At 35.2% G+C, this 15,703-nt stretch overlaps 1 protein-coding gene across 8 annotated transcripts in view; it reads right to left on the bottom strand.

Annotated features, from left to right (window-relative positions):
* LOC143246384 (uncharacterized) overlaps positions 1–15,703 on the bottom strand; it is a 69,202-nt gene that overhangs the window by 15,622 nt on the left and 37,877 nt on the right. The window contains exons 1-2 of one of the 8 annotated variants that reach the window (XM_076492989.1): positions 8,464–8,741; positions 3,135–3,258 (exon numbers count right to left, since the gene is read on the bottom strand). The exons of 3 other annotated variants lie outside the window; for them this stretch is intronic. In XM_076492989.1, the coding sequence (XP_076349104.1) occupies positions 3,135–3,195 (61 nt within the window). In that variant the 5' untranslated portion in view covers positions 3,196–3,258; positions 8,464–8,741. Of the gene's footprint in view, positions 1–1,219; positions 3,074–3,134; positions 3,259–8,463; positions 8,742–15,703 lie in introns of those variants that run through there. 4 more of the 8 variants (XM_076492990.1, XM_076492992.1, XM_076492987.1 and 1 more) reach the window with 4 other exon arrangements.

Here is a 15,703-nt window from a genome sequence, read left to right as displayed (position 1 = left end):
CTTTTACCAACGCAAACGTAAACAAGTACTAATGGTAATTTTCGCCTTCGTGCTCATTTTGTGTGCACTTTATGCGTAGAATGTGGATTTTTAATATTTCTGCTACTGATCTAACAAACTGTATTAGATTTCATTAATAAGAAATAATATACTTGTCTTAGTGAAAAGCAGGGTAAAGGGAAGAACACAGATATATAATTTGCTAAATACTACAGGGAATAATCAAAAGAAATATACTTAAAATCGACTGATGTTTTAATTTTAACATTACTAAAGATTCACAATCATTCGAGAGACTATCTTCCCCTGGTCCTTCAATGTCTCCTCCCCTCGTATTGAGCTTAAGAAATGGTGCTTCTTGACGTAATATTAAATCTATTGTTGATTGTTTGTTTTTGAATTTCGTGCAAAGCTACTCGAGGGCTATCGGCTCTGTAAAGTTCTTTTCCTTTGAGCGTAATATTTAAATCCTTACAAAGTGACACACAACGCACTGAGATTATGGAGAAACTTTAAAAACATCTGCCCGATTCAAAATTATATAATATTTGCTTCAATAATATGCTCAAAGTATTGAAATAAAACGATTTAACTCCAACGAAGAAACTTTAATCAAACTGTATGTTAATCATACAGTGACGCTGACATGTTCTTGTGTATGTGTTTTCTTATAGCAAAGCCACATCGAGCTATCTGATGAGCCCACCGATGGGAATCTAACCCCTGATTTTAGCGTTGTAAATGACATACCGCTGCACTAGCGGGAGGCGACATGTTCTCACAAAACGAGATAATTTTTCATTATATTTGGTATTTCTCAATTACCACAACAGTGATTACATGTACAGAGGCAGTCGTTTCACAGATAAGACTACAAAGGAGATTAATTGTTAGTGAATAGTAGTACTAGCTGAAAAATAATCTAAGCCTGAAACTGATAATTCAAAATGAAACAAAAACAGATGAATTCGAGTATTTAATACAAAACAACAAGTTTATTTAGAAATGTACGAAGTGTGTTATGTTTAAAGTCATGAAATAAACTCCGCATAATTAAAAAAAAAAAAAACAGAACGGGAAAAAATATTATTGATGTATTGGATTACTTGTACTTTATATTTACTTATATCAATTTTTCTGTGCTTGAAAAGAAAAATTAAGTTGGAAATCTTAAATCTATCAACAAAAATCATACACGTATCGTAAACAATCGACTTACCCATAAGAACAGTTGATTTATGTTATTGGAACACCATTTACGTCCAAATAGAACAGCCGATATGATTTTAGATCATGTAGGATAAACAAATAAAATAAATCATAATCAAATATAACCAGTAACCCAATGCTATGGGAAGATAAGTTTGTATTTTTGTTTGTAATATTCACCAAAGCGAAGAACATTTGTAAGCGAAGTACAAAGTTATTAACAAAGATCTACATTTATACAAATTAAACAAGGCACATTTCTCAAGTTTTACACTTCTCGAAAATAACTTAATTACAACCGAATTTCAAGAAACAGATGAAAATTACTTGTAGTTATTGATAAAAGATGAATAAAGGTTAGCTGTAGTAAAGAAAATCCAAGCAAGGTTACCAGTAGAACTCTTAGTTTTTAAAATGGTTAAAGATCGCTGAAATTGCAATTCCAAGTTTACTAATACATTTCGAAACTAACAGAAATATATTCTGTAAGCGCATTACTCAGACGTTTGTCTTTCACAAGGCATTGATACCTAAAACACAATCAACCAATTCAGCTTTAGTAATATACGAAAGGAAGAAGATCATAACTGAAATTAAAACAATTCTATTTTTAAACATGGCTGCAAAATTATTGATGTTTTCCAAGTTAACAGAAGTATAACCATAAGGCATTTAATTGAGATTAAATGATAAACGTTAAGAAAAAGCTATACGAGGGCTGTCTGTGTTAGCTGTACCTAATCTAACATTGTCAAACTAGAGGGAAGGCAGCTAGTCATCACCACCCAACGCCAACTCTTGGGCTACTCTTTTACCAATGAATAGTGGGATTGATCGTAACTTTATAACACTCCCACGGCTGAAAGGGCGAGCATGTTTGGTGTGACAGGGATTCGAACCCCCGACCTTCAGATTACGCATCAAGTGTCTTAATCACCTGGCTATGCCGGGCCAGAAATCTAGTAACTCTATTCAATTGTATCTTAGTTTTTTTAATTTATAACCGACTTTGTTATGAGTGAAAGGTTTGAATTTTGATACTTAAACAAAATTTGCCAGAATTCTATGTGACCAATCGTTTACATTTCGGATTACATCATTAATCATCGAATGTCTGATTTGTATAAGCTTAAGGGACGACTAACATTATTTTATAATTATAGTTCCGTGTTATAGCTATAAAAATGTACTCGGACCATCTCTATATTTTATATACTGTAATTTTAGGTTTACCAAATGATTATTTGCGAACTTTCAAAAATTCTAAAAACTACGCAACTCAGAACATTGGAATTTATATTAGCGTATCCAGCACTATTCCGTGATGGGTGATCTTTAAAAAAAAAGTAGAGATTTTCTTCTGTGCAAAAAAAATTAGGTGATTTACGCAAAAGTCAAGAAGTGTTTATTTAAAAGATATCATATTATAATGGACATTCTAAACTATTAATTTTCACCCCATCCCATGGTACTATGCCCCTGAACCATGAAAGAAATCTGTCAACAAGCACGTGCACTCCGAACAGTTTTGGAATGCTACGAGCCCAAAATACCTACGATAAGAAACTGATTCTTCAATTGCTAAGACATGCCTTGCCATATTGTTTAAAAATTATCAGCTTTATCAGGTTTACAAGAACTAAAGATAAGGTAACAGTACTAAGAGGAAATGTAACCTAAGTAAATAGTTATTACTGGATTTTGAATAATGTAATATAGTGCTACAAAATAAAAGAACGAGTTTCACAATCACAATCGTTATGTCCACAAAACCGTTGGCACATTAACCTGTTTAGTGCCGTAGACGACAAGATGACTCGTCCAAGCTGATCGGTATCATAGTGCCACGGACGAGTTAATTCGTTATCAATAATAATTAACTTCAATGCTAGATGTCAGCACCATAATGCATTTGACCTACTTACAAATTGTTTCACTTTCGATCCAAAATGGCGTCACGATAAAAGTTGCAAAATGAAGAAACATTAGAGTTGTATTGAAGTAGCTGAAATACTTGGCAGTCAACAGGTTAAATTCAAGTGATAAAATCTGCAAAAATTAAGTATGATGTTGGGATGGCAATACCAAAAAGTACAGAAACAAGGTAGGGATTAATACACAAAACCATAGAAAAATCTCTGCAGAATTGTTTCATAACTCGTTTTCCCGCCTTTTAAAAACAACTTCTTTGCAGTAGGTTGATAAATGAATATTTGTTTTATATTTATAATTTAATAGTAATATATATATTGTTAATAACATCTTGCTGTTATACATGCCGTGAAACACTCGATAAATGGTAATTAGGTGCTCAAATAAGGCTACAACTCAACTTTAGCAGCTATTTGTAAACATCATAGAGTAATAGATTGAATGTATTGGCTATTATTTTCTCGGCCTATCCTTACATACTGCGCTTAGTAACATGATAGCCTGTTCCCAAGTGCTCTTAAAATGCTTTTCTGTCGTACTAAAGCTGTTTGTTTATCTTTCTTTTTTCTTTTCACAAAAAAGAGAGGAAATTTTCCACTTTTCCTCTCCAGCTATTTCTCCAGTTTAGCAAAAATTTTCAGTGATATTGGGAGCTCAGAAACTTTGAAACGCTCAATAATGGCACGTTGCTACTCAAATAGTTACAATGTAATTTTGGTAGCTTTTGTAAGCACCATATTGCAATCGATATTTGAATCAGGCAGTCATTATTTCTCAGCCCATCCCTACATAGTAGGCACTAGAGTGGTTAGTAATACACAAACACGAAGCAGTTAAAAATGTTTATTAGAGCATCAGCTGAGAAAAACAAATAAATTAATAAAATATTCTGGATTGCTTAAATGTTGAAAAAAAAATTTACATAAAAGTTTTGAGCAAGACCAATAATGTTTTCCTAAATAATATACACTCAGTGACCACTGTATTAGGTACAAGTATCTAGTACCGGGTAGAATCCCCTTTTGACTCCAAAACCGCCTGAATTCTTCGCGGCATCAATTCAACAAGGTAGTGGAAAAATTCCTTAGAGATTTTGAACCATGCTGACTCGACAGCATCACTCAGTTCCTGCAGATTTGTCGACCACACATTCATGCTGCGAACCTCCCATTTCACCTCATTCCAAAGATGCTCTATTGGATTGAGATCTGAAGATTATGCGGGCCATAGGAGTACACTGAAGTCAATGCCATGTTTGTAGAACCAGTTTGAGATGATGCGTGCTTTGTGGCATAGCGCATTATCCTGCTGGAAGTTGCTATTGGAAAACGGTTAGACTGTGGCTATAAAGAGATGCACATGGTCAGCAACAATGCTCAGGCACACTGCGACATTCAAATAATGCTCAAATGGTATTAAGGGGCCTAATGTGTGCTAAGAAAACATTCCCCACATCATTACATCACCACCATCAGCCTGTATAATTAACACAAAGCAGGATAAATCCATGGATTCACGCTGTTTACGCTAAATTCTGACCCTAACATCTTCATATCGCAGCAGAAATCGAGATTCGTCAGACCAGGCGACATTTTCCCAATCTTCAATCATCCAGTTTTGGTGATCCTGTGCCCACTGTAACCTCATCTTCCTGTTTTTAGCTGACAGGCGTGGTCTTCCGCTGCTGTAGCCAATCCGCTTCAAGGTTCGACACTTTGTGGGTTCAGAGATGCCCTTCTGCACACCACTGTTCTAAAGGGTGGTTATTTGAGTAGTTGTGGTCTTCCTGTCAGCTTGAACGAGTATGACCATTCTCCTCTGACCTTTCTCATTAACAAAATATTTTCACCCAAAGAAGCGCCGCTCACTGGATGTTTTTCTTTTGTGTGTGTTTTTTTCGCACCATTCTCTGTAAAGTCTAGAGAAGGTAGCGCTTGAAAATCCCAGGAGGTAAGCAGTTTCTGAGATGCTGGAACCACCACGTCTAGCAGCAACAATCATTCCACGGTCAAAGTCACTTAAATCACACATCTTCCCCATTCTAATGTTTGGTTGAACAGCAACTGAACCTCTTGCATGTTTTATATGTTAAGTTGCAGCCACACGATTCACTGTTTGGCTATTTGCATTCAAAAGCAGGTGTACCTAATAGAGTGGCCATTGAGTATAATAAATATATAAATCCATAATAATACACATATATTGTTTATTTACTACGGTTGATAAATGCGTTTATAAAGTCGTTGACGTAATTGTCAAACAAGTATACAGTGATAACAATTACAGCTTTTGCCCAGATTTACACTAACTATTTTGCTAGTTGTCTCCATTTTGGAAGAGATAGTCTAGGGACGAAGGCAACTAGCTGACAGTACCCATCACGAAAATGGGACTTGACCGTCATTTTTATATGGACAACTATCGCGGATAGCTTTTGAGTAACTTTATTCGAATATACGAAATAAAGTGTATTTTTACTTGGCAAGCTTTACGTCTTTCAGAGTACCTTAATATAATTTCGAGCAATTTTAAATACAAAGTAACATGTTTTTTAATACTCAAAACTATTTACTACTAGCCGTATAGCCGTATATATGGGGCAAGTACTACCACCCCACCCCATAGTATACCCCACATTTCAGAGCTAATCGAAGTTTTTGTTTGTCTTTTTAAATCAAGCTTGAAAAACAAAAGGTACAAAAATTCCTTTAGATTCGTGGCGTATTGTTAGAATAATTAGTGGTGAAAATCAGTTATATTAATAACTAATATACAAGAAAGCCAGTGCGTTTCGGAAAATACGTTCCAACAATGACTTTTACGTCATGTCAGTTAGCAACATAAGTATAATTTAATATTGTTGTTAATCTATGTACAGAAAGTATAAAATGAAATGTATAGACAATAAAACTGTAAATATATTTGCCATTTGTTAATTTAGAATCTCTGTTGATTAAAAAAGTTGACGATATAACAGAAAACAGTTTAATTTAGAAGTGATTTAAGTTAAATTTAATCGAATCTCGTAGTACATATTATGTACTTGGCTCTAGGCTAGGTGATCCCACACTTTGTCTATACTTTTAAGTGTTTTATATCAATTACTATACTTAAGGTTCACGGCGCCACCAATTCTGACGGCCCCCTTACGCCCCTCCATTATAATCGTAATAAGCAGACAACAATTGAACTGTTCTATTTTGATAAATGCATTTTGACTTTTACGACTCCTCCTCTTTTGAGAAATCATGCTCCCAGATCTCAGTAGTATTAATGTGTTTTACATGCTGCTTGTACTTCTCACAATTTTTATTTGGTTTTGACCTCACAGATTAGAACCATCCTTTTAAACATTCTGCATACGTAACTGATCATCGGATAAAATAACTTGGCAATTCACATTAAAAAGGAAAACGATAAAAACTTAGCGCTTTCTACAGGTATACTTGTTTTTATTGGGAGCAAATTCATTTTTTAATATAAATAAACTATTGCAAACCAGTCGATAGAAGCTGTGTACCTTTGAATATGCAGCGATAAAAAGAAACCTATTGTCAAAAACCGAATATTTGAATTTAAATTAAGAAGACGATGACAGAAGTCGTGTTCTAGTTAAAATACGTTAAAATGAACGTGAAAATATGTGCATTCATAGAACAAGATAAGATTATAATCTGTACACATTGTATTGTTCTACCTCTATCACTTTGGCATGCCTAACGTGAAAGTTTTAAAGGCTGGTCGTCTTACCACCAGTTTTGTAATACAGGGTGTTCGGAAAGTCACTGTGCAGTTTTGTAATCATATTTTATTCCGTCTATTTCAAGCCAGCAACTGATAGCGGTGTTTAGAAATAAAATAAGAAGAATCCAGGCCTGTATTGATGCCAACGGGGTTCACTTTCAACATTGTATATAATTGTGATTCATATTTACCTCCTGTATTCTATATTGAAACATGTCTGGTAATAAATATATAAGTGCACAGTGACTTTCCGAACACCCTGTAGAATTAGCAGCTGTAGAATTAACAAAAGTTACAGTCTTAAATATGCGTTGAAGTTTGGCCGAAACTGAAGATTAACGAGGAAAATGATATGAATCCTTCACGGTTTTGATGTCCCCACTGTTCGTCATGTACGGTTATGTCCATTTATTGCGTCAGTGTACAAATATCCCAAAATATCTTGATAAAACCACTATTAGTAGTTGTTTGTTTGTTTTTGAATTTCGTGCAAAGTTACACGAGGGCTATCTTCACTAGCCGTCCCTAATTTAGCAATGTAACATTGTAACGCACCCACGGCTGAAGGGCAAGTATGTTTAATGTGACGGGGATTCGAACCCGCAACCCTCAGATTATGAGTCGAGTGCCTTAACCATCTGGCATGCTGGACCTCCACTATTAGTAATTCCTTGAGGCGACGTATGGAACATGAATGACAACAAAATTATAGTATGCCTGATATTTGTTTTCGTTCTCTTTTTTTTTTTTTTTTGCAATCTCTACGCTTCGACTTTGCAATAAAATCCAACAATAGCTTAAACAACACAGATCAAAAGAATACAGTAAGATGTATCTTATGTATTACTGATATTAAATGTTTATAAAGAATATTTTTTTAATTTCAGTTGTTTATTTGCCTTCTATAATTTCAGCTAAAATGTTCATGTATGTGAACAGCGACTTTTAAAAAAATATTAATTTTGATTTTTTTTTTTTTAAATATCTGTCATTGTAGAGTTTTTATTTTATGTTTGTCAGGTTAGAAAGAAAAGTTTCATTTCCAAGTTTCCTACTGTTTATTCCCCCCAGCGGTACAGTGGCACGTCTGCGGACTTGTAATGCTAGAAAGCGGGTTTTGATACTCGTGAAGGGCAAAGCACAGATAGCCCTTTATGTAGCTTTGTGCCTAATAACAAACAACAACCTAGTGTTTATACATTTTCAGCAAAAACGGCGAATCTAAATTTTAAAATCTTTTCATGATCATGGCATATAGTTGAGTGCACGTGACATTAGAGGAAGTTTTTAGTGACCCAGTGTCCGGGAAAACAGAGAAAGTGGCTGTCCCTGATTTAGTCAACCACGGAATCAACTCTATCCGGAAAGGAAGTAACTGGCTAGTGCGTTGTTTGGACTAAAGAGCCACAGGAACTACACTGCCTTAGTGGAGAGTATTGTTGTCATGGGCGACATCATGTTGAAAGGCAACTACTAACACAAATGATTATACATTTCGTATGAAAGACGTCCTTGAATAACTAAACACACATGACACTGAACACAGGCCTCATTAAAAAAAACAAACTGTTTACTTACCGAGTACCTGCATAGGTTACAGACGATGCAGACCTTTCAAGCAAATTTCGTTTTTTGATAAACTTAAACATTTGTTCCATATAAAACACTCCAGTGTTTGTTTTATATTTCTAGCGCAGTTAAACGGTGGAGATCCCAGTCTGAAACTTAACAACCGCGTGATGCGCAGAACAGTAATTTAACGGACTGAACCGTGTGCGTAGATAGGCCTACAATAAACTAAAAGCAAATCATTGATAACAAGAGTGGATTTTGACCAATATATTGTTACGAAAAGATACAGTTTATGTCATCACATTAGCATTGACAACATTTCTTTTTATCAGCTTCATACATTCTAAATAATAAACCGCAATTGTGTTGAATGGTTTAAGGGACATGGCAACAACAATAATAAAAAAAGGTCTGATGGAAGGTATGATAAGTACCATTAAAAAATTGATAAGGTACGAAATTTTTCTGTTTGATTAGAATTTTCGCACGAACCAATACATACGGGTAATCTGCGAATAGCTATTTCTCATCTGTTTGTTTATTTGTTTCTGGAGCCCGGCATGGCCAGGTGGTTAAGGTGCTCGACTCGTAATCTGAAGGTCGCAGGTTCGAATCCTCGTCACACCAAACATACTCGCCCTTTCAGCCGTAGGGACGTTATATATTTTCGATCAATCCCACTATTCGTTGGTAAAAGAGTAGCTCAAGAGTTGGCGGTGGGTGGTGAAGACTAGCTGCCCTCCCTCTAGTTTTACATTGCTGAATTATGGACGACTAGCGCAAATACCTCTCGTCTAACTTTGCGCGAAATTAAAAAACAAGCAATTATTCGTTTTGAATTTCGCGCAAAGCTATAATATTAACGCCCCCACGGCTGAAATGGTGAGCATCTTTGGTGGGACATGCAGGATTGGAGGGAGGGGGAGGTAGATCATTAAAGAAACCCAATAATTCGAGCTTTTTCAGGAAATTAACTTTCGTTCGTTAAAACTAAACAGAAAGCGCTCGGGTATTCGGTTTCTTTTATTGCCTTAATTTTTAACTGACAGACTAGTACTCACAACGAGCTTTAGACTAATTTTGACTGACAGAATAACAGGATTTGACTGTCAATCTTATAACACATCCATGGAGTACAGATTGTATCTTTGCAGCAGTGAATACAAGCCAAGAGCCCTCAGATTTTCAGTTCTGGTACAGTAATTATTTGGCCATACCCGACCCTAAATATGATTAAGTGAACAAAAATCATTATATTGAATTTCGACAGTTTTGATTTTTTTTGTAAAGTTCACATAACTTTTGTCACCTTCAGTATCCAAGGATTTCCATAGTTTTTCTTCAGCAGGATTCGTACAACGTACTAAAACTTTCGGTTTCGGAATAAATTATTTTAGAAACTTTTGTCTTATGAACATTAGTTTGTTTATAATTATAACCGTTTAATTTTTACCAGGAAACATAATGGTTTATTCTTATTTTGAGTAATGAATTTATCACAAAATTATTCATCATGATTATGTAGTAATTTTTAAATATATTACTTTTTGTTGTAAATTATTATTTATGTATTCCTTTTTCATTGTAGTTTTATTTTAGTTACAATGTTTTCTTTTGTTATATCTTAGTTGACTATATTGGTGTATGCTGCTAATGAAATTTCCCATCTTGAAAGTCCACCAAAAATGTCTTCCCACTCGTTTTTGTTTATAACTACACCACAGAAATTATTTTGTCTTTCCTTGGTGAGTGTTTTACCTCTTCCTTTTTACCTTATAACACAACACATGTACCACAAATTTTCAATGCTTTCTCAGTTTTTTGGTATTAAAATAGTGTTTACTATGGAAAAGTCTTTATACATTGACCTTTCACGATAAAACTACGAACCTTAGACATTTCCTCGAACATCTAAATCACACCTTTTTACGTCTTACCTAATTTGTATTAACACTTAACAGGTAATCGTTATAATGGTGAGTGTTACCATCAAATGTAAGGTGTCGCTACAGGCACCAAAATGAGTCCTTATGTTTCGTTATTTGTTGGCTAAATAGAAACTCGAGTTTTTTCTCATCTGTCAACGAACACTTTCAACCATTTACAGCTGCTATACTGATAACATTTTGGGTGAGGCTAATTTACCATTAAGTAACTTTATGTTTTTTTAAAGTTGTTTTCATGTTCTTTCCCACACTTCACATAAATAGTTTCCTTAACGAATTTACACTTCTTAGACATTCACTTTTCCATTTAAAAATGTCATTTATCTATAAATAAGTTCATTAGAAGCCTATAAATACCTTCAGTACGATTCTTCCCATGTACGTCATATATTTCAAACTCTTCATTATTCTCAATTCTTAAGACTATGTATACTTTACAGTGAACAAAGTTATTACGAGTCAAAATCTAAAGAAATTTGATATTTCTTTTTCAATTACTTCTATCCTAAGCCTTTAATAGGGAAACCACCTAGTGTGCCACTTTTGTTACCCGAAAATACACCCTAGAGAAATACCCAAATACTGCTTATTTTTACTTAATATAGTAATACTACCAAAACTGCTCGGATCAACAAACAAAACTCCGATATCTTCACTGATGATCCACAACTTCCAAATTGTACTCGTATATGGAATTGTCGTTTACTCCAGACACGAGAACAATACCAAAAACACTTTGATATACAGTATCATCCAGAAGCAAACCCCAGTGAGTGCTCTACAGCTTGCCGTCACAGAAAGAAATACCCCACCTGCCAATATATGGATACCACAATGATCATAAACGGCACCAATAGAAAATTTAACAGTCATTCCGTGGACTTCAAAAACCATTTATATGTTATGTAATCTCGAAGAAAATAAAAAAGCGATGAAATTTCTCGCCGTTGAGGAAACCATCTACGTGAAAATATCTCTTACATCCTTGTACAAGCGAACTCTTGCTTATGTGATACTGGAAAAACGTTTTTATTACGCGATGTGCAATCCCAATTATGCGAAATGTTTATCCTGTGTGCATTTAGATTTACAATAGGTTTCAAGATTTTCCTGCTTCGCCTCCGTTTCCTGTCACGGAGAACTTTATTTTTTCCCCATTTGCACGGTGCAGATATGATGTCTCAACATGTCACATACTGATCCAATGCACTGGCACCATCTATAAAAACATAATAGTACTGTTTATTGTATGTTCATGTGAATACTTCTTCGTAGAGTGTGGATGGATCGTCACCGAAATTGGTATGGAAGTTCATTAAGTTCATGGGGAATACAAATTTTCAATTTTTCTTTTTGCGTTCTTTTTTAACCACTATTTTGCCCCTTTTGATGGATCTTCATCAAATTGGCATAAAGGTTTGTTGGGTCCAAGAGGAGAGACATGCAAATTTACGGTTGCACATTGTGTTTTGCTGTTTTTATGGGTGTTTTGGTTGTTGTTGTTTTTCAATTATAAATAAAGGAAACAACTTTCATGTCCTGAGATAACCTTTCATTAATCACGAATTTACAATACTTCTGTCCAGAATACGGGTAGCCCAACTAGTGGCAGGTGGATTAAGGCGTGCGACTCGTGATCTGAGGGTCGCAGGTTCGCATCCGTGTCGCACCAAACATGCTCGCCTTTTCAGCCGTGAGAGCGTTATAAAGTTACGGTCAATTCCACTATTCGCTGGTAAAAGAGTAGCCGAAGAGTTGGCGGTGGGTGATGATGGCTAGCTGCCTTCCCTCTAGCCTTACACTGTACAGCTAACGCAGACAGCCCTCGTATAGCTTTACGGGAAATTAAAAAACAAACAAACAAGCCCCTGTGATTCTCTTCGTAGATTTTAGTTTATCATTCTTAAAAAAGATTTATAGCCAAAAGTAAAATTGATGAAGAAGCCTAAAGCATTTTTTAAACCTCAAGGGTTTATCAGCATAGCTTGCATCAATATACTAAAGAAATCAATGGTGAATGACAAGAAATAAGACGGTGTCTGTGTTGTAACGTGTGTGTTTGCTAGAGAAAAGTGCTGATTGTAATGACCGACGGAATTTCCAAAATATTTAGTAACAAGGATACAAATATGAGTAGACATTTAATCTAGGTATGATTAATAGTTAATGAATGTTTTAATTCCACTTATTGCGTTTGTTCTGTTGCTCAGTTACTTGGTGATTTGCTTGTTTGTTTGTTTGTTTGTTTGTTTTTAGAATTTCGCGCAAAGCTACACGAGGGCTATCTACGCAGCCGTCCCTAATTTAGTAGTGTAAGACTAGAGGGAAATCAGCTAGTCATCATCACCCACCGCCAACTCTTGGGCTACTATTTTACCAAGTCTGGCAAGTAAGGAAATCGTCCATAACTCTTAAGTACTTTTTAGAAATCTCTAAATCTTGCGAAAAGGGAGTGAGATGAACAGTTCGTTTGTTTCGTAATAAACACAAAGTTATTTGTACTTTATTTGTAACCAAATTCTTAGCGTTGTAAGCCTTCAGGCTTATCACTGAATCACTGGGTGGGGGGCGAGATGGAACCACAGAAAAAACTTTTATAAAGTATTAATTCGAGTCCGTGACTCAAGCTGTAAGTTAATAATAAAAATTTAAAAAAAATCTTCTATTGTTTTTATTTGTTATTAGGAACAAAGATGAACAAAGTGTTCAAGACTGTGACTGCAAATACTTCCATTAATTCCGCCTCATTCCACATTTATTCAGCTTTGTTTATAATTATATACATTCAACTTATACCCAGTTACACGACATGTTTTCAGAAGTCATAAACACCGTAGTTATAAATTCAAGAAATAAAATAAACGCCATACACGATGTTTTACATACTTTTTTCAGAAGATACTGAGAAACAACAAATGTTATTAAATTACTTCTTTTAACCTTCACTAATGAATGAATGTACACTACAACTAGTTCGACCTTGGCTACATCAGGCGAACTTGGCTAGGTCCGTTGTCTCACTCTGTCTGTCAGTTCCTTTTGAGAAGCCCTGTACATGTCGTATAAACGTTGCTACATACATATGTATTAGTAGCGCTGTAAAGACTAGACTATATAAAACATTTATTATTATCCTTAGAAAGACTATATGTAAATTGGACAGTAGCTATTAGATATATAAAATACCAGTAGCCTCAGAAAGACGTGATATTATCTTCACAGTAGCTGTCAAATATGTGTATATAAAACTGTTTATCAGTAACCTCAGAAAAATATGCAAAATGGACAGTATCTGTCAGGTATATAACGTTTTTCAGTAACCTGAGAAAGCTCCTACACAAAGTGGACAGTAGCTGCTAAATACGCACACACACATATATAAATATTTATCAACAACCTCAGAACGACTTCATAAAAACAGGATAATATCTGTCGGATATATGTTGCATATACGTATGTGTGAATTAATGTTCCTTTATCTATGTGTATGTACAAATGCCTATTGTTGTTTTACAGGTTTAATAATCGAGTAATGTATCGATATTTAAATCATTATAGATATTTTTATTTTACTAACCAGAACAAGATCATTTAGCTTAGGGTTTTAGAAAGCTTGTTTCTATTTTCTTTTTTCTCTAAATGCATACTTAAAGCCAGGCCGATGAAACCGTGGAGTTAGCTCTTAAAAAGTCATTAGAAGAAAAAAAATCATAAACCACATTCTAGTTTCTTGCATCAGTTCACACACAACGAGGTCACCATTAAACAATAAAACAAGCATTTTACACCTGTTAAATGTATACACTATTATAACAATAAGTAGAGTGTTTTAAAATAAGAAATACTTGTTAAATTCTTGCACATACAAACTGGGAAATGATTTATTGGACAAACAGCATTGCTTTCAAGTAAGCTGTATATAAATGCAGACAAGACCGATCAGAAACAACAAAAAAAAAAAAAAAAAAAACACGCACGGTCAATAAGAGGAATTAGTGCAAATCATTCAAGGACAAATATTCATTCGTGACGATATGTTATACCAGACATAAGATCATAATACTTTATAACAAGGTTGGGCAATGCATAACACAGAGGGAATAAAAATAGCTTGTTTGTTAATAGCCTAAGTCAGCCGTAAGAGCAAATTTTTAAAGATAAAAATAGTTTGGCTGCTTTAAAATGTTTCGTAATGTATGCAGTTTTATAATAAAGCCATATGGCTCTCAGCTGTGTCCACCGAGAGGGAATCGAGTCCTTGACTTTAGCGTCGTAAATCCCTAAACTTGCCTCTGTTCCACCGGGATACATTTTTGTAATGAAAATATTATAGTTTGTTTGTTTTTTGGAATTTCGCACAAAGCTACTCGAGGGCTATCTGTGCTAGCCGTCCCTAATTTAGCAGTGTAAGACTAGAGGGAAGGCAGCTACACATCACCACCCACCGCCAACTCTTGGGCTACTCTTCTACCAACGAATAATGGGATTGAGCGTCACATTATAATGTCCCCACAGCTGAAAGGGCGAGCATGTTTGTCGCGACTCGGGCGCGAACCCGCGACCCTCAGATTACGAAGCGCACACCTTAACGCGCTAGGCCATGCCAGGCCTAAAAAAAAAATATTATAGAAAAATAGTAGTCTTAGCATATTTATATTTTGCAATGCATAAGATACAAGGGAGTTTAGGCATGTTGTGGAAACTATTCGCGTTGATACTTTTAAGACTAGGAATCCACAAAATATAATGTTTGATAGTTTGAGGTGTGAAATAACTCCGAGAGATAGTATGTGTTATCATGCCTCAAGAAAACGTTGCGATTTTAAATTTTAATATATTTTAAATATATCAGTTATATTTGCCACACACACACACATACTGGCACAACGGTGTGTTTGCGGACTTACAAGGCTAAAAACCGGGTTTTGATACCCGTGGTGGAGAGGGAACAGATAGCCCATTGTGTAGCTATGTGCTTAATTATAAACAACAACAGTTACATTTGGTAAGTAGTAACTACATTGAAAAACGTTATGTGGTCGTCAGTTGTTTTAAAACAGCTCAATCGACTTTATACAAGTGAACGCCAAAAATCTGTGCCCGGCATAGCTAGGTGGATAAGGCACTTGACTCGTAATCCGAGGGCTGCGAGTTCGAATTCCTGTCACACCAAAAATTCTCGCCCTTTCAGGTGTGGGGGCGTTATAATGTTACGGTCAATCCCACTATGTTTAGTGGCGGTGGGTGCTGATAACTAGCTGTTTTCCCTCTAGTCTTATTCTTCAAAATTAGGGACAGCT

This window comes from Tachypleus tridentatus, chromosome 3, assembly GCF_004210375.1.
Source record: "Tachypleus tridentatus isolate NWPU-2018 chromosome 3, ASM421037v1, whole genome shotgun sequence".
Lineage (NCBI taxonomy): Eukaryota > Metazoa > Arthropoda > Merostomata > Xiphosura > Limulidae > Tachypleus > Tachypleus tridentatus.
Note: the sequence above shows the minus strand (reverse complement) of the source record. Positions and strands in the feature narration are given on the sequence as shown.